We start from the raw sequence: 20,548 nt of genomic DNA on the forward strand, positions 1-20,548 counted from the left end.
CAAATGGCAGCTCTGGCAGGAAGCTGAGAGCACCTACAGCATCTTCACTGTCCTTGAGTCAGCACCTCCACTGCAGTCAAGAGACCTGGAAACGCAGAGGCCAGCCTCCTACCGTACGCCACAGACCAGCTGTGTGCGTATGTTAACTCCAAAGACAAAAGGATCTGCCCAAGGTCACACCAGAATCAGTAGCAGAGTTAGTGCTACAACCCTGGTCTTCCAACTCCCAGTTTGGGGCTTTCTGACACAGTGTGCTAATACCACCCTGTCTAGTGGACTGTGTGGGTTTCTGAGAAAATGGTTTGGTCAGAGCTTAGAAATATATTGATTTTTAAAAATGCAAAATTGGGGAAAATCAAGTTAGATGTGGGTTGATATTCTGTGTGCATTAAAATTAAAACTTAATCAGTACTTTATACATGCTAGGAGCTTTTCAATCTATCCATTCTCCCCCACCCCATTGCCCCAGTCTCAGGTTTTTTTCTATCTGCTCTCCCTTCCCTCTCTCACCTGACTGCTCTAACATCTCAATTTCTCTCTAGTCAACTGCAACTATAATGTGGTTAAGAGTGCCTGCGGATGTGGTGGCTGGATGCCTAGATTGGGATCTTTGGGCTAGTTCCATTAACTTCAAGTTTTAGTTTTCCCACTTAGAAAAATGGGAATAACAGTAATGACCTCAAAGGTCTACTGTGATATAAAACAAGTTAATACCCATAAAGAGCTTAAAATAGCCCTGACACATAAGAACCATTCAACAAATGTTAGCTATTTATTCCCTGTCCTTCTGCTTTCTTGGCAAACTAATCCTAAATCTATCACCAGAAGTTTGGAACATTATGAGTGAATATCCCAGGGCTGGGGGAGAGCCTTGAGAAACGCACAGTCTCCACCTCAGTTGCGCCTCCAATGTTACACGGCTGTGTTTCTGCTCAAATATCCTCTCCTACCTCTCACAGTGAGGCTCATCCCTTACCTCTCTGAGAACGCTCCCTCTCTCCTTGCTCACTTGTCTCAGCAAATCAAGATCAGGAGATAAGAACTCTGCACTTAGCACTGGGCAAGTTATTCTAAGCACACTCACCTGTGACCTTTCCTTTAGTCTGAGAGGAAGAGCTGCTCTTCCATGGGAGGCACCCCATTCCACTAGCTCCCCAAAACAAATGAGAGAATCAAGCTCTGGACTTCCCACACCACTACAGCCTCCTTGGAAGCCTGGCTCCATCTGATACACCTTCTTCTGTGTCTCAATGTCCTCTCCACTTGCTCCTTCTCATCAGTACTTATTTAATGCTCATTTCCAGAAAGAACAAAAACAAAACCCCTCATTTAACCCTGTCTCCCCTTCTACTCAATCCCCCTCCATCCTCCTTTTGCTAGTAGCCAAGCCTCTTGTAACTGTAGGTTCCATCTGCCAAATCCACTCCTTCACTCCCAGCCTCCCCTCCCTAACCACTTCCGCAGAGGTCACTGATGGCCTCCTGACCCTGAAGATAATGCATCTCCTTCACCCTGGATCTTACCTAACCTTCTACACTACTCATCTCATTGTGTTTTAGACTCGGTAGTTTACCAAGACAATTCACAGATTTCATAGCATTGAAATCATTTTTATACTGTAAGAGTAGTATCAAAACCACCAAAGTTTTTAAGTAAGCTAGAACTTATCAAATTTGATTAAGTCTTTTATAAGAGAATTTCTGTAGTTTTCATTGCTTCTGCCTCCTAGTATATGTTTTTGGGGAAATATATATCTTATTGATTAAAGTGAGTATAGGATAAAATATCAGTGGTGAGATACCATTATAGATTTTTTTTTTAGCTTGTGTGTCACTGTTCCCTTCACAAGCTTTTTGAGGGCAATGACTGCAGTTTCACAAATCTGAATCATCTATAGTGTCTTCCAGAGTGCCCTTAGCATAGCAATGGCAAGTGGAATAATGTACCTATGTAAGCACTTTAGGGATTAACATCACTTATTTGCATAAAATAGTTCTTATCTGCCAAAAAAGAGCAGGGCTCATGATATGCATGTGCATGTGAGTATAATATGATCATGACATTATCCCTACTTTAAGGGCAACTGAGGCTCAGAGGTCAGGAGACTTTAAGATTGCTAATCTAGGAAGTGACAGAGTCAGAACGCAAATCTAGGTCTTCTGACACAGCCCATGTTTGTCTCGTTTAAACACCCCGGAAGAAAGGGAACGCCAGTGGGGTGAGTACTGGATTGGCACAGAAAGCATGAGACCAAGAACCCTTTTCTACTGTTACTGTTGATTCATTGGGTAACATGGATAAAAACTGCTTCTCTCTGCATTTCCATTGTCAAGAGAAAGAACTGAACTGGAGGCTCTCTAAGGCCTTTTCAAGCTTTCTCACTTTAGAATAATAATTACTAAACATGAAAATGAGGGTATTATCATGACATCCAAGGACTTTCCAAATCCGGCCCTCGAACATCTGTAATCCAGATTCTGGATTAATCTGTAATCCAGATTCTGTCCCACCCAAGAGCCTATGCTTCAATCATTCTCACTACTTTGATGTTCTTCAGCGTCATTCCTCCCATCTCCGTGCTTTTGCCCAGGCTCCAGTCCACCTAGAATGCCCAGCTTTTCCTTTGTATGTTTAAAAAGATGCCTCTCAGCAATAACAACAAAACCCAACCAACCAAAACAAACACACAAAAAAGAATGCCTCTTAACAACAACAAAAAAACCCCCCCACCAACCAAACAAAAAACAAAGTTTCTTACTTCTCTCTCAAGTATCCACTGCTAAGTTCTCTGTAAAGCCTTCCCCTACACTCTGAACCCCAAGCAGAGGTTGTTCCCTCCTTTGCTTCCTCTCCTCTTGTATGTATTCCTTTTACAATATTCATCACACCATACAGCCAGGAATTTGTTTACATGTCAGCTCCTAAATCAACTGTAAGCTACTTTAGGCAAAGATAATATCCCTCCTTTTATTCTGTTCTAGTGTGAAGGGCATTCAGCAATACTTGTTGAATAAATGAAGAGGAACTTACACAAAACCATCTACAACATTGAGGTAGGTAGTACATTTCTCAGGGGTGAGGTAACCTGTCTAAGGCCTCACAACTAGTGAGTTGAATAATCAGGATTTAAACCCAAGACTTACGAACTGCAGAGCCCACAATCTTTCTCCTGCCCCTTGAGTGTTAAACCACCAGCTGAGAGAGGCTTCTGCCAGGGGGGAGGGGGGCACGGAAGTTAACATCAGTGGTAAGACCTCTGCATTGCTCCCAAACTGAAACAAACTTCTTCAATACTTTCAAATCGGTTTCAGCTTTTAACCAAGGAGTGTTGGCCCTTTGTTATTTTTGAAAAACAAGTTCTTTGCTTCAGCTTGAAAACCAGCTCTTTATGTCTGGTGGCAAGTCTCTCACTCTCTTCCAGGTCCACATCCAGGAGTCTGCTGTGTGAGTGAGTGGGTGTCCAGTGTGTGTGAGTCTGTGTATGTCAATGGCAGCCTCAGGGGAAACGGAGCAAACACGGGTGTGGACATGAGGAGGGCAGAAAAGGTTCTGTGTGGAGGATACATGTCTCAGATATTCTAGTAGAAGAGAGAGGAGTCACTGTAAGTTACTAAGAGAATAGAGGAAATTCTGTTCCCGCCCCAACCTGGAGGCTCAACTGCCCCAGTTCCCAGAGGGGACTCCCTGGACAATCAATCATGGACAAGCTGAGCCCAGAGCAATTAAAGACATGGAAAGGCCAGCAGGTATTTTGAGTTTATTTTTTTCCAAGTAGAGCCTCACCTCCCATCCCACTCATCACTACTGACTCCACTTTCTCCTTACCTGGAGCATAACTGGGGCTATTGGTAGGATACAGGCTGGGGTTGTAGGCAGGGGCCGCAGCTGGATAGGCTGTGGGGTAACCTATGAAAAGACAGAAGGAAAAAAAAAAACCTTATTTAGTTGGGCAAGAAGAAAGATTTCTGAGGAAATGGAATCCAAGTCCCAGGCTTGGCCTTCAGCCTCTTCATGAGCCATTTCAGACTGTATATGTGACTGGTTTTAGCCGTCTGAGAAAAATAGAAAATAGATACATATTTTTCTTTTTTTTTTTCTATTTTTTAAAAGCAGTATAAGATATATATGTCTATATGCTCACTGTTAAAAAAAAACAAACAAACTGAAACACTATATAAGTATATATATGGTAAAAGGTGTAACTCTACTTTCACATTCCTGCCACAACACTACTCTCCTCCGCAGAGACAGTAACAATTTGGCATTTAAGTCTCCAGATAGTTTTCTATGCATATTTATACACACATATTCAGTGGTGTGCTGGTAAATATTTAACAACTGGCCCAAGGAAACTGCAGTGAAGCCCTATTTTGTAGCACTTGCTGAGTTCCATGCTGTGAATACTCCCACCATGGCCGGTTTCAAGCCAGCAACATCATCAAATGAATAGTTGAGAAGAGATGCTCACAAGTGGCCCTAGAGAGCCACACAAGCCTGATCCAGTCCATCACTCATAGTATATATAGGGATTAAAATTTTTTCTATTGTGACAAGATATATGTAACAAAACTTGTGATTTGAACCATTTAAGTGTATAATTAAGTAGCATTCATTACATTCACAATGTTATACAACCATCCTATGTATTTCTAAAACTTTTTAACTAATCCGAACAGAACTCTACCTATTAAGCGATAATACTCCATTCCCTCTTCCCATAACCTGTATTAACCTTTAATCTACTTTCTGTCTCTATAAATTTGCCTATTCTAGATATGTTATATACAGGGAATCAAATACTATTTATCCTTTTGTGTCTGGCTTCTTAACAGAATTAAGCTCATCCATGTTTTAGTATGTATCAGAACTTCAATCCTTTTCATGGATAAGTAATATTCCACCATATGTACATGTATATATATACACACCAACTTTGTTTTTCAATTCATTTGTTGGTGGACACTTGGATATTGTGAATATCTTTTGGATATTGTGAATAATGTCACAGAGAAAGTAAGATTTCCAGAAAGACTTGAAGGAAATAGTTAACCAAGCAGATGGCTGAAGGAAGAGCATTTCAGATGAAGGAAATACTCAGCACAATGGCTCTAAGTTGGGGGTATATGATACGGGACATGACTGAGGAACAGTGAAGAGGCCAGTGTAGCTGAAGTGGAACAAATGAGGAGAGAAGAGGCAGTAGATGAGTCAGATAAAAGGCTGGGCAGTTCACCTAGGGGCCCATAGGCCCTGTAAGGACTTCAAACTTTTACTCTGAGTGAAATGAGAAGCCATGACGGGATCTTGAGCAGAATAATAACATAATCTGACTTAGGCTTGAAAAATGTCACTCTGCTGTGTGGAAAACAGACCATAATGGGGGAAGAATAGAGAAGCCTAGAGACCAGTTAGGAGCTCCTATAAACTCCTTGCATGGATGACGGGGCTCAGATCAGGGAAACAGCAGCAGAAATGATGAGAAGTGACATGCTAAGAGACTTCACATACTTTGCACACACTGCTTTCTAGAAAGACTATCAATTTGTACTTGCACTAGCAGTGTGTAAGTGCTTGTCTCACTGCTCGCTACAGTTTTTTTTAATGCTCATTGGTATTTTGACTGACAATGGAAAGCTGATTTTAAAAGTCAAAGATTAAATCCCTAAATCCCTAAAAGCTTCCTTGGGATTTGTAAATACTGAGCTTTAATAATGTATCTTTGTTAATATGCCTTTCCCTAAATCCTTTCCAACTCCAAAGAAAATTCATCTCTCTCTACTCCCGAACCATTTTCTGACTTCAGAGCCAAGGCAGCCAACTTGTTGTCACTTGATTAGTAACATGCTGCTGCTAAGTTGCTTCAGTCGTGTCCAACTCCACGTGACCTCGTAGACAGCAGCCCACCAGGATCCTCTGTCCCTGGGATTGTCCAGGCAAGAACACTGGAGTTGGTTGCCATTTCCTTCTCCAATACATGAAAGTGAAAAGTGAAAGTGAAGTCGCTCAGTCACATTCTACTCATAGCAACCCCATGGACTGCAGCCTACCAAGGCTCCTCCGTCCATGGGATTTTCCAGGCAAGAGTACTGGAATCGGGTGCCATTGCCTTCTCCGAATTAGCAATATGGAGGTCTGCCAAAGTCAAGGGTTTAATCTAGAAAATAAAGTGATCTGGTCTCATGGCTGAAATCTGTATTCAGCTTCACGTGAGAGATGTCACAGCCAAGAGTAATGACACCCCTATTACATCATTTCAGATGTCTTTTACTTTTAGGGACAATTATAGGATCTTCCTTCAGTGTTTCTAAGAATTTTTTTTTCACTTGAATTTGGCAGGTATCAAAGAACGGCAGCATTAGAAAGACCTTCATTTTCTAGGTGACATTCTCAGGCTGAGAGAAAGGCAGGGACTTAGGTTCACAGATTTGCAGAGATTAGAAGTAACTTCAAGGCCATTTGGTCCACCCTCACATTTGAGGCTACGGCTCCTCTACAACATATTCATGGCATCATTCATCTCTGCCCTTACATCTCTACTGACCACAAACTCTTTCCTTTCATGAGACTCAGCACCCTCCTCCACTGTGAGACTGCTCTGATTGTCTGAAAGTGACTTATACTTCACTGAACTCTATCTGTATCTTCTATCCTGTAGAACAGAACAAATTTGAAGACACATGCATCCCCAATTACAGAATTTATCACAGTGTACTTCAATGGTTTCTTTACATTCCCTGTCCTTCCCCCTTTCCTCAACCTGTACGTTTCTTGAAGGTATAGCTATGTCTACTTTGCCTGTATACAACAGCGCTTGATCAGGTCCTCCTTCCTACTCTTTGAGCAAACCACCACCTCCTCCCCTCAACCCAGACAGCAAGCATCCAAGCTTCTCAAACACAGGCTCAGTTCAGTTCAGTCGCTCAGTCGTGTCCAACTCTTTGCAACCCCATGAACTGCAGCACGCCAGACCTCCCTGTCCATCACCAACTCCCGGAGTCCACCCAAACCCATGTCCATTGAGTCGGTGATGCCATTCAACCATCTCATCCTCTGTCATCCCCTTCTCCTCCTGCCCTCAATCTTTCCCAGCATCAGGGTCTTTTCAAATGAGTCAGCTCTTCGCATGAGGTGGCCAAAGTATTGAAGTTTCAGCTTCAACATCAGTCCTTCCAATGAACGCCCAGGACTGATCTCCTTTAGGATGGACTGGTTGGATCTCCTTGCAGTCCAAGGGACTCTCAAGAGTCTTCTCCAACACCACAGTTCAAAAGCATCAATTCTTCAGCGGATGTTGGCAATTTATCTCTGATTCCTCTGCCTTTTCTAAAGCCAGCTTGAACGTCTGGAAGTTCATGGTTCACGTATTGCTGAAGCCTGGCTTGGAGAATTTTGAGCATTACTTTATTAGTGTGTGAGATGAGTGCAATTGTGTGGTAGTTTGAGCATTCTTCAGCATTGCCTTTCTTTGGAATTGGAATGAAAACTGACCTTTTCCAGTCCTGTGGCCACTGCCGAGTTTTCCAAATTTGCTGGCATATTGAGTGCAGCACTTTCACAGCATCATCTTTCAGAATTTGAAATAGCTTAACTGGAATTCCATCACATCCACTAGCTCTGTTCATAGTGATGCTTCCTAAGGCCCACTTGAATTCACATTCCAGGATGTCTGGCTCTAGGTGAGTGTGAGTGATCACACCGTCGTGATTATCTGGGTCGTGAAGATCTTTTTTGTACAGTTCTTCTGTGTATTCTTGCCACCTCTTCTTAGTATCTTCTGCTTCTGTTAGGTCCATACCATTTCTGTCCTTTATTGAGCCCATCTTTGCATGAAATGTTCCCTTGGTATCTGTAATTTTCTTGAAGAGATCTGCAGTCTTTCCCATTCTATTGTTTTCCTCTATTTCTTTGCACTGATCACTGAGAAAGGCTTTCTTATCTCTCCCTGCTATTCTTTGGAACTCTACATTCAAATGGGTATATCTTTCCTTTTCTCCTTTGCTTTTCGCTTCTCTTCTTTTCACAGCTATTTGTAAGGCCTCCTCAGACAGCCATTTTGCTTTTTTGCATTTCTTTTTCTTGAGGATGGTCTTGATTCCTGTCTCCTGTACAGTGTCACGAACCTCCATCCATAGTTCATCAGGCACTCTATCAGAATCTATTTCTCACTTCCACTGTATAGTCATAAGGGATTTGATTTAGGTCATATCTGAATGGTCTAGTGGTTTTCCCCACTTTCTTCAAACACAGGCTAGAGATGAATAGTCTGTGTGGTCAGTAGAGAATCTCTCTTCCCCACCATCAACTTCCTCTGTCCAGAAAGAGTATCATAGGTAAGCTGGGCTTCCTCCCAACAATGTTCCTGGTTTTGTTTTGCTCATTTTGTTTCCTTGTCCCTAACTCGTATTACTCATCCTACTGCCTCTTTTGATGTTGCTGGGATCTCTGGCGCCTAGTACATATAAGGCCTAGAATTTGTTGTGCTTTAGTTGTTAAATCATGTCTGACCATTGAGACTCCATGGATTGTAGCCCGTCAAGCTCCTCCAGGCAAGAATACTGGAGTGTGTTGCCATTTCCTTCTCCAGGGCATCTTTCCAACCCAGGGATCGAACCTGTGTCTCTTGACTCAGCGGATTCTTCACTGCTGAGCCACTGGGGACCGGATGCCATGACCCACCACTGGATGGACATCCGGTCCCATCACTTCATGGCAAATAGATGGGGAAACAATGGAAACAGTGACAGACTTTATTTTGGGGGGCTCCAAAATCAATGCAGATGGTGACTGCAGCCATGAAATTAAAAGACGCTTGCTCCTTGGAAGAAAAGCTATGACCAACCTAGACAGCATATTAGAAAGCAGATACATTACTTTGCCAACAAAGGTCTGTCTAGTCAAAGCTAATGGTTTTTCCAGTAGTCATGTATGGATGTGAGAGTTGGACTATAAAGAAAGCTGAGCGTCGAAGAATTGATGCTTTTGAACTGTGGTGTTGGAGAAGACTTGGACTGCAAGGAGATCCAACCAGTCCATCCTAAAGGAAATCAGTCCTGAAGACCCTGATGCCGGAAAAGATTGAAGGCAGAAGGAGAAGGGGACAACAGAGGATGAGATGGTTGGATGGCATCACTGACTTGATGGACATGAGTTTGAGCAAGCTCTGGGGGTTGGTGATGGACAGGGAAGCCTGGCGTGCTATAGTCCATGGGGTCACAAAGAGTTGGACACAACTGAGCGACTGAACTGAACTGAGCCATCTGGGAAGCCCCAAGGCAGAGAGTAGAAACTCAATAAAGATATTACTCAGGGGTTGTATTTTGAAGCTATGAAAGGTTTAAAAACAAAACAAAATCAAGAGGATTCCTGGCCTTGAAAATGTCACCAAGTAATGAAGGAGAAAAACAGATAAGTGGACAGTTGGAATGCATCCCGAACAGTGCCTGACAAAGGCTGTCAAGTGAGAAGAGAAGGGGCCTTCAACAACCATTTATTTATTACCTATTGTCTGCCAGGGATTATACTGGGTACTAGGTGTCCCTGGATGTAGACAAAAAAAAAGGGGAGGGAGAACATTCCAGGCAGAAGGATGAAGGGTAGCATTTGGGGACATCCATAAGAAGCTTGGCTTGTTCCCTCCCTGGATCTAAGAAGCAGGACTGATAGGTTAACCACACCTGAAAGCTATGTTGCGTTTTAGAGCTTGATCTCATCATTTTTTCTTCTTGTGAGTATATCTCCCTTTATGGTCATTGGCCCTAACATATCTTTTCATTTTTATGTTCACTACCTACGCTTAAGTTTCATACAGCTAGATTGGACTTTTCTCCTGAACGCCTGACTCATATAGTATCTAACTGCTTACTCAACATCTCCACTTGGATGTTTGCTAGACATCAAGTTTATATGGCAGAATGGCTAAGAGTATGGTCTCTGGAGCTACATCTAAGCTTAGATTTGAATTCCAGGAACATCACTAATTATTTGTGTGACCTTGGGCCATTTGCTGTGCTTTAGTTTCCCCATTTATAAAATTAGGCTAATAATATTATTTACCTAATAGGTTGGTATAAGTATTAAATTAGTAAGACCTCAAAGTGCTAGGAGCCAGGCAAACCGTTAAGAGTTCAAAAACTTAGGAATTAGTATTTTAAATTATGATTCAAAATTAAATACTTACTTTCTATCTTCTAAATATTTACTTTCTACCTTCCAAATCTGTTCTCCAAGCTTTTTCTCCACACCAGTAAAGGACAATTCATTCTTCTAGTTCCTCAGGCCAAAAATCTTACAGCCATCTTTGACTCTACTTTTTTCTCCTATTCACATCTAATTCATCAGCAACTCCTTTTCAGTGCCACCTTCAGAAAATATTCAAAATCTGACCATATCTTGTTACTTATATACTTTCCATTCTAGTCCAAGTCATCATTATTTCTCACCTAGATGACTGCAATAGCTTCTTAACTGGTCTCTCTGCTTCTTTGTTGCCATGCAGTCTGTCTCCCACAGCAACCAGAACAACCACTTAAAACGTTAAATGAGATCACAACACTCCTCTCTTTAAACCCCACATAGCTTCCCATGACAACCACAAAAAAATCCTTTCAGTGACCCACCTGGACTTCGGTTACCTCTTAACTTCCTCTCCTACTACTTGAAAGTGAAAGTCGCTCAGTCATGTCTGACTCTTTGCAACCCCATGGACTATACAGTCCATGGAATCCTCCAGGCCAAAATATTGGCATGGGTAGCCCTTCCCTTCTCCAGGGGATCTTCCCAACCCAGGGATCAAAGGCAGGTCTCCCGCATTGCAGGCAGATTCTTTACCAGCTGAGCCACCAGGGAAGCCCAAGAATACTGGAGTGGGTAGCCTATCCCTTCTCCAGCAGATCTTCCCAACCCAGGAATCAAATTGGGATCTCCTGTATTGCAGGGATTCTTTACCAGCTGAGCTTTCAGGAAAGCCCTACTACTTGCCTCCATGGTAATCTACTCCAGCCAGAATGGCCTCAGCGCTGTTCTTTAAACGTGTCAATCATTTCCCCATCTCAGAACCTTCACCCTTCCCCTTTCCTCCCTTCTGGAATTCTGTTCAAAGGTCATCATACATTCTTTCTAAAACAGTACCTTCAACTTTCATTAGTCTCTGTGCTTCTTATCCTGCTTTGTTTTCCTTCACAGAGGTTAACAACCTGACATACTATATGTTTACCTACTTACAGGAGACTGCTCATCTTCTGTCACTAGAAGGTAAGCTTCAGGACATAGCAACACTTGTTAGGTTGCAATTATTCCCTGCTGAAGTCTTCTCAGCACACTCCCAAGACTCTGGACAGGCTCTGCTCCACCCAAGTGAGCAGAGTGCATTCCAAGTCCCAGTTCCCCAAGACTGCCTGGATCTGCTGAAGTGCATGGTGATACAACATGGATGTTTCATCTACCACTCAGACAAAATATACTTTAACACATGCTATGGAATTAAAAGACTCTTACTCTTGGAAGAAAAGTTATGACCAACCTAGACAGCATATTAAAAAGCAGAGACTTTACTTTGCCAACAAAGGTCTGTCTAGTCAAGGCTATGGTTTTTCCAGTGGTCATGTATGGATGCGAGAGTTGGACTGTGAAGAAAGCTGAGTGCCAAAAAATTAATGCTTTTGGAAGGCAGCTATGCTCACCACTATACCACCAATGAAATTAATGCTTTTGAACTGTGGTGTTGGAGAAGACTCTTGAGAGTCCCTTGGACTGCAAGGAGATCCAACCAGTCCATCCTAAAGGAGATCAGTCCTGGGTGTTCACTGGAAGAACTGATGCTGAAGCTGAAACTCCAGTACTTTGGCCACCTCATGCGTAGAGTTGACTCATTGGAAAAGACCCTGATGCTGGGAGGGATTGGGGGCAGAAGGAGAAGGGGACGACAGAAGATGAGATGGCTGGATGGCATCACCGACTCGATGGACATGAGTTTGAGTAAACTCTGGGAGTTGGTGATGGACAGGAAGGCCTGGTGTGCTGTGATTCATGGGGTCGCAAAGAGTTGGACATGACTGAGCGACTGAACTGAACTGAACTGATGTCACTCAAGTCTCAAAACAACACTAACGTTATTTCCCCCATGTTGTAGATAAGGAAATCAAGGTTCACAGAGGTAAAGTGATTTTTTGGCTAAGATTATTTAGTAAATCAGTGGTGAGTGAGTCAAAGTCGGTCAGTCGTGTCCGACTCTTTGTGACCCTATGGACTATACAGTCCATGGAATTCTCCAGGCCAGAATACTGGAGTGGGTAGCCTTTCCCTTCTCCAGGGGATCTTCCCAACCCAGTGATCAAACCCAGGTTTCTTGCATTACAGGCAGATTATTTAGCAGCTGAGCCACAAGTGAAGCCCAAATCAGTGGTGGGAACTAGCTTTTTCCACACCTACCAAATAACTAGGACTTGCTCCTTGGAAACAAGTATGCCCCTCCTGCATTTATATTTTTTGAAGGTCAAGAGTGATGAGAATAACTGGCCACAAATAAGCTTTTCTCTCTTGTACCTCAAAAGCTTCAGTAGTGATCAAGTTTCCTGGGATTCTGAGGTGTACATTTTAATTGCTTTATAGATGTTAATACAATCTAATCCCTTTTACTGTTACTAGAATTAGGACTGAAGAAATATAAAGCTATTTTTTGATTAATATGGAAATTAGAAATTACTTTCAAGAGGAATCATTTCTGAAATGATTTGATCTTTAGGAAGTACAAACAGCAGTGTATCAAAAAGCTAGTAGAAGACTAACTCCTTGGGTCAGGAAGACAAAGAGGATTTTGTCACTGTGAGTAGGGGGGACACTTATGCAATGAAGACACTCCAGGTCTGAAGCTCACAAATAAAATAAAAAAAACTGTCCCTCCCACCCTAGGGGTAACCAGAAAACCAAATAAGCAACACAACCAAACAATAAAAACAAACAAAAACTTCAAACACTTTAATTCTCTCAAAATGAGAAAGAAGAAGGCAAAAGGAAGGATATATTTTGAATTTGTAATATGTTCTGAGCACTGTATCAGGCACTTCTTTATCTGATTTAATTTTACCCTAACTTTATGAAATGTATTATTAGTCTCATTTTATAGATGAGGATATTGAAGCTTAGATTTATCTTACACAACTAGTAAAAAGAGTGGCTACAGAACTGGGCTGGCTGAATGAGACAAAGTCCACTCTACCAACCTCCCTCAAAACACAAGTCTGCTTTGCGTAAACCTCTGGATTTGGCTGCTATTTTCTTCGCCAACATTCTTATTTCAGATTCGAAACCTGAGAAAACAGGAAATTACTCAGGAGAATTGCTTTGATCAAAGATGGTTCAGGTTGTTTTTTTTTAAAAGCTATTCTGTTCCCACTCGGTGTCCTAATATAGACCATGCTCACATTACTGACAAGCATCACAGGAGCACTGAATTATAGAGTTAGAAGAGAGATTAGAGGTGACTGAGTCCAATTTGCCATCCAGCACTGGAATATCTTCAATAGTGGCCCACATGGCTGGTCACACAGCCTATGCCAGCACACCTTCTAATGATGGTGTATTCAGAACCTCTTCAGGCAGTCAAAGCTTCTTCTGAAGAGCTCTGGAGGCTAAGAAATTTCTTTACTTTGCACTAAAAATCAACCTTGGAAGGAATCTAACCCTGAACAGCTTCCAAACTACAGGTCCTAGTTCCACCCTCACAGAACATGTCTGTTTCCCCTGCTCCAGCACAACAATCCACAGATATGATATCAGTCATTCTTCCCGAATTTTTTCTTGTTCAAATCCAGACTCAATTCTTTCAACTCTTCCCTGTCCTGACCACCCATCTTTGGCCAGACTTCCCAATTTAAAAATTGCCTTCCCTTAAAATAATTTCATCTTCTTCCTGCTTTGATCACTCTTTTTTTCCCTTAAAAAAAAAACTGAATTGACATAATAAGACTGGTAGTAAGTGGTCAGTGAAGGCCTAAAGTGACTTAATCCAGATTTCTTCATCATTATCCATCAGCACTGTTAGCATCGAGCAAATGCTTATTGTGTTAATAAGCATGGTGCAAGGTTCTCTACATAGAGCTTACAGCGCAACAGGGAAATAATATAGGTAATTTATATTAATCTATCTATAGGCAATATATATGATATAAAATCAGAGAAGGTTGGCATGTTAGTGAAATGCCGAGGAGGAAGTGAAGAACAGGTCTGAGATGACTGGGAATAGCTTTTCAGAAGAAACATTTTAATTGGCCTTGAACAATGAATAAGATGAGCCTGTCAGAGGTGTGTGGGGTAGGGATAAAGAAATATATATTAATTTCATGCATGAAGGCATAAAAACATATGCCATATCAGGCAAATAGCAAACAGTTCAGCATGACTGGGTTTATAGAGTGTGGGTAAGAGTTTATCAGTAAATAATCTATTGACGGTGGTGGTACAGAATCTGCCTGTGAATACTGGGGACATGGGTTTGATCCCTGGTCCAGGAAGATTCCACATGCTGAGAAGCAACTAAGCCTGTGTGCCATAACTACTGAGCTCGAGCTCTAGAGTCTTCATGCCACAAACTGAATCTTGTGCTGCCTAGAACCTGTGCTCCACAACAAGAGAAGCTTGTGCACCTCAATGAAAAGTAGCCTGAACACAACGACGAATACCCAGCACAGCCAAAATTAAATTAATTAGTTTACAAAAAGAATCCATTGGAGGATTTTAAACTGGGGAGTTTCAGATTTGTGTTCTATAAAAACTACTCTAGTAGCAATATAGAAAGGGGTTCGGAGTTGATGAGATCAGAGGAGGAGGAACCAGATGGGAAGTTGTGGCAACAGCCCAAAGGCAAAGCTAAAACAGTAACAATGGGACAAAGAGAGGGAAACTACAAAGATGTTTAGGAGACAGAGCTCACAAAACTTCATCCTGATAGCAAAATTGCTTTTACTGCTTTGAGTTGACAGGCTACAAAGTAAAGATGGGAAATACTTTAATTGCAGTTTGTGGGCTTTTTCTCTCTTTTCTTTAATAAGCAGGAGGAAAGAAAAATTAAATGGACCCTTGAATCTGTGAGTTCCAGGGGGAAAAAAGGCCTAAATCTTAATTGCTCTTACTAGTTTGGAGGCCTGGCTGCTAGGAGTGCTATCCTGGTGAGAATGTAGGTCGACAGCAGGAGGCAGCAGCCCGGCAGTGCTGGCTCCAGATCAGCCCATTGACCTGAATCTGAGGTTGCCTATACTATGGATTCAAAGCCCACCCGACCAGCCTCCCACTGCTGAGCCCCAGGGTGATATAAGGGTGTAAGTGAAGCACTTTTCTTAGTTGTGGCAAGGCAACTCCCCCTGAGATAACAAGAAAGGAGGACTATCCAGTAATCAACTGTGCTCCAGTTATGCTGCACCTTTGGGGAGAACTCACCCATCAGGTGAGAGGCACCAACCTGTGGGTCATCCACCATGGCTGGCCAAGAAGAGAAAGGATGCTAAAACCAGACCAGACTTAGCTTGATAAAGTCTTTAGTGGAAAAAAAAATCACAAAAAACAGAGATAAGAAAATGGGCTATATTAAAGCTAATAATAAAATTGCTCCTAAGTAAGCATATACTTAGAGAGAGCATATACCTAGGAGAAGGCAATGGCACCCCACTCCAGTACTCTTGCCTGGAAAATCCTATGGACGGAGGAGCCTGGTGGGCTGCAGTCCATGGAGTCGCTGAGTCGAACATGACTGAGCGACTTCACTTTCACTTTTCACTTTCATGCCTTGGAGAAGGAAATGGCAACCCACTCCAGTGTTCTTGCCTGGAGAATCCCAGGGACGGGGCAGCTTGGTGGGCTGCCGTCTATGGGGTTGCGCAGAGTCGGACACGACTGAAGCGACTTAGCAAGCATATAAGGTAAATCTGTGCTATTGCTCAGGGTAAAACATTCTTTTACAAACCTAAAAAATATTTCCAAAGTTCCCTGTCTGCCAGTATGAGAGAAATTTTAATGGAAAATAGATGACCTAGTCTGTCCCAATCACCTATCCAGGAGTGTGCTGCTGGTGCTCCCTGCTGCTGCTGCTGCTAAGTCGCTTCAGTCATGTCTGACTCTGTGCAACCCCATAGACGGCAGCCCACCAGGTTCCGCCGTCCCTGGGATTCTCCAGGAAAGAACACTGGAGTGGGTTGTCATTGCCTTCTCCAGCTGCTGCTCCCTACCCCACCCCAAATCTATTGGTATAAGACAGGTGGGAGGTAGTCAGCACTTTATAGATTGTTTGGTGCAAGATTTCTGCTCTCCCTGCACTTATCTTTTAAAAGAAAAAAGCAGTTGAAATTTTGCAAATTGATGATTTGGTCCATGAGTCCCTTTCCCTTCCAGATCAATTCACTCTTTCATTTCACTGTTGTGTTTCACAAGATCTGGTAAAGGGAAGAATCTTGCTCAGATTCAGTAAAATTTACTGGGATACTTGGTTTTCCATGTGAAGAAAAAAATATTAGATCCCCACCTCACACTTCTCCAATTCCAGAAAGATCAAAGACCTGAATTAAAGAAACAAAAAGTTTAAAACTATTAGAAAAAAATAGTAGAATGACCCTGGGATTAGAAAGTATTTCTTAGATGAGACCAAAACAAACAAAACAAACCATAAAAGGTTGATAAATTTAACTTATCAAAATTTAAATCTGTATGACAAGATGCTATTATAATATATAATAATAATATAAACAGTTAAAAAACAAGCACAGAGTGACAAAAGATATTTATCACACATCTAAAAAAGAACTGATGCTTCTGAACTATGGTGTTGGAGGAGACTCTTGAGAGTCCCTTGGACTGCAAGGAGATTTAACCAGTCCATCCTAAAGGAAATCTGTCTTGAATATTCATTGGAAGGATGGATGCTGAAGCTGAAACTCCAATACTGGGGCCACCTGATGTGAAGAACTGACTCATTGGAAAAGACCCTGATGCTAGGGAAGATTAAAGGTGGGAGGAAAGGGGGATGACAGAGGATGAGATGATTGGATGGCATCACTGACTCAATGGACATGAGTTTGAGTAAACTCCAGGAGTTGGTGATGGACAGGGAGGCCTGGCGTGCTGCAGTCCATGGAGTCACAGAGTTGGACATGACTGAGCGATTGAACTGAACTGAAAAAAGAACTAGTATCCAGAATAAAGAACTCATATTAATCAATAAGAAAATGAAAATAAGCCAACAGAATCTCATCATGCAATTCACAGAAAAAAAATTACTCAAATGACTCAGGAGATGGAGGAAAAAATAAAAAGATGTTCAAAGACACTAGTAATCAGCAAAACTCAAGTAGATGGGATATAATATCACTTCAAACCTATCAGACTAACAAACATTAACAAATAAGTCTGACAGTATCGAGTGTTAGGAAGAATGTGAAACAATGGGAATCAGTAAAAGCATTTTGAAAGGCAATGTTTTAATACTAAAAAGAGACACACAACCTAGCAGAACCTAAGAATATAGGCTTGGGAAATTGTAATCTGAGCTGGTCTTTGTGGGACAGGCAGGATTCTGACAGGCAAAGATAAAAGGATTGGCATTCCCAAATAAAAAGAACAGTATAAGCAAGGCCATAGAGATAGGAAATCATCTGAGGAACAGCCACACTGTTTTCCAAAATGGCTATACCAGATTTACACTCCCACAGGCAGTCTATGAGAGTTTCAATTTCTCCATATGCCTGCCAACACTTGTTACTACCTGCCTTTTTAATTACAGCCACTTTAAGGGTATTAAGCAGAATCTCACTGTAGTTTTGAATCAGCATTTCCCTGATGACTAATGTTAAACATCTCCTATGTTTATCAGCCACTTGTACATCATCTTTGGATAACTGCCTATTCAGATTCTTTGCATATTTAATTGGGTTTTTTTATTACTGAGTTGTAAGAATTCTTGACATATAGACACAGGTATATGTCCCTTATTAGCCAGGTAATTTGCAAATATTTTATCCCAAATATGTGGACTGTCTTTTTGCTTTCTTGATGGTGTCCTTTGAAGTACAAAAGCTTTTTTAATTTTAATGAAATCCAATCTATATATTTTTTTCCTTTGGCTCCTTGTACTACTGGTGTCATATCTAAGAAACCCTTGCCAAATCTAAGGTCACAAAGATTTATCTCCAAGTTTTCTTATAAGAATTTTATAGTTCAAGCTCTTATATTTAGGTGTTTGAACGATTTTGAGTTAATTTTTGCATATGGTGTAAAGCAGGCGTCCTATTTCATTCTTTCATGTGTGGATTATCTACTTGTCCCAGCACCATATGTTGAAAAGACTATTCTTTCCTCCACTGAATTGTTCCTGGTACCCTTGTTAAACAGTCACTGACTGTAAATGCAAGGGCTTATTTCTGGATACTCGATACAATTCCAGTGATCCATACATCTATCCTTATGCCTGAACCATGTGGTCTTGATTACTGTAGCTTTTTAATAACTCTGGGAAATTGGGAAGTGTGGGTCCTCCAAATTTATTCTTTTTCAAGACTGTTTTGGCTAATACGGATCCTTTGAATTTCTGTGTGAATTTCAGGAACAGCTTGTCAAAATATGCAAATAAGTCAGCTGGGATTTTGATAGGGATTGCGTCGAACCTGGAGATCAACTGGGGAAGTATCACCATCTTAAAAATATTCAATATTTCAATCCATGAACATGGGGCATTTTTCTCATTATTTAGATTTATAATTTCTTTAAAGAATGTTTTGCAGTTTTCAGAGTAAACAATTTTATGCTTTTGTTAAATTTATTCCTTTTTTGTTTGATGCTATTATAAACAGAATTGCTTCATAATTTCATTTTTGGATTGTTTACTACAACTGTATAGATTGACTTCTGTGTATTGATCTTGTATCTTGCAACCCTGTTGAACACATTTACTAGTTCTAATAGTTTTTGCATGGATTCCTCAGAATTTTCTATATGCAAATCACTTCATCTGCAAATACAGACAGTTTTAATTCTTCTTTTCTAATCTGGATGACTTTTTATTTCATTTTCTTGCCCAGCTGCCCCAGCACAATGTTCAATAGAAGGGATGAGACTGGACATCCTTGTCCTGTTCACAATGTTACAGGAAAAGCATTCAGTCCTTTTCTGTTAAGTATGATGATAGCCATGGCTTTTCACAGATGTCCTTTATGAGGCTGAGGAAGTTCTTTCTATTCCTAGTTTGCTGGAGTGCTTGTTTATTTCTTTGTTTTCTTAAATTATGAAAGGGTATCAGAGTTTGTCAAAAACTTTTTCTTCATCTATAGAGATGATTATGTGAATTCTGTACTTTAATGTTTTAATATGGTGTGCTGCACTGATTGATTTTCCTATTATGAGTGGCTCTTGCACCTCTGGGATAAACCCCACTTGGTTGTAGTATATAATATAACCATTTCTATAAGTTATTGCTCATTTTGCTAGTATCTTGTTGAGGACTTTCATATTTATGGGATATTGGTCTGTGGTTTTCTTATGATGTCTTTGTCTGGTTTTGGTATCAGGACAATATTTGCCTTATAGAATGATTCCCCCCTCTTCTATTTTTTGGAGGAGTCTGAGGAGGGTTAGTGTTAATTATTATTTAAATATTTGTTAGAACTCACCAATGAAGCTATCCTGTCCTGGGCTTTTCTTTGTGGGAAGTTTGTTGGTTGGTTGGTTGTCTTTCTAGGACAGATCTTCCCTGACTTATGGTGGGGTTACGTCCTGATAAGTTGAAAATATTTTAAGTTTAATTTTAAAGTGCATTTAATATATTTAATCTACCAAACATGATAGTGTAACCTAGCCGACAATTCAGAGAAGGCACTGGCAACCCACTCCAGTACTCTTGCCTGAAAATCCCATGGATGGAGGAGTCTGGTAGGCTGCAGTCCATGGGGTCGCTGAGAGTCGGACACGACTGAGCGACTTCACTTTCCCTTTTCACTTTCATGCATTGGAGAAGGAAATGGCAACCCACTCCAGTGTTCTTGCCTGGAGAATCCCATGAACAGGGGAGCCTGGTGGGCTGCCGTCTATGGGGTCGCACAGAGTCGGACACGACTGATTCGACTTAGCAGCAGCAGCAGCCTACAATTAAATATGCTTGGAACACTTACATTAGCCTATAGATGGACAAAATCATCTAACACAAAGTCTGTTTTAAAATAAAGTATTACATAGTTAATTTATTGAATATTGTATTCAAAGTTGAAAATAGAATGGTTGTATGGGTACAGAATGGTTTTAAGTGTGCTGGTTGTTATCCACATGATCATGTGGCTGACTGGGAGTTGCTGCTCGTTGCTGCTGCCCAGCATCATGAGAAACTACAATACTGTGTGTTGCTTGCCCAGGAAAATGTCAGAATTCAAAATCTGAAGTATAGCTTCTACTGAATATGTAACACTCTCACACCATTGCAAAGGTGAAACATCCCAAGTCAAACCATCATTATTAAGTCAGGGGCCATATACAATTCATCCATTTCACCTAGATATATGATCTGTTGTCATACAACTGTTCA

At 41.3% G+C, this 20,548-nt stretch overlaps 1 protein-coding gene across 5 annotated transcripts in view; it reads right to left on the reverse strand.

Moving 5' to 3' along the window:
- FAM168A (family with sequence similarity 168 member A) overlaps nt 1–20,548 on the reverse strand; it is a 214,151-nt gene that overhangs the window by 21,519 nt on the left and 172,084 nt on the right. For all 5 annotated transcript variants that reach the window (XM_061149808.1, XM_061149799.1, XM_061149833.1 and 2 more), the window contains one exon: nt 3,826–3,906. In XM_061149808.1, the coding sequence (XP_061005791.1) occupies nt 3,826–3,906 (81 nt within the window). The remainder of the gene's footprint in view (nt 1–3,825; nt 3,907–20,548) is intronic.

The sequence above is a fragment of the Dama dama genome, chromosome 1, assembly GCF_033118175.1.
Source record: "Dama dama isolate Ldn47 chromosome 1, ASM3311817v1, whole genome shotgun sequence".
Classification (NCBI taxonomy): domain Eukaryota; kingdom Metazoa; phylum Chordata; class Mammalia; order Artiodactyla; family Cervidae; genus Dama; species Dama dama.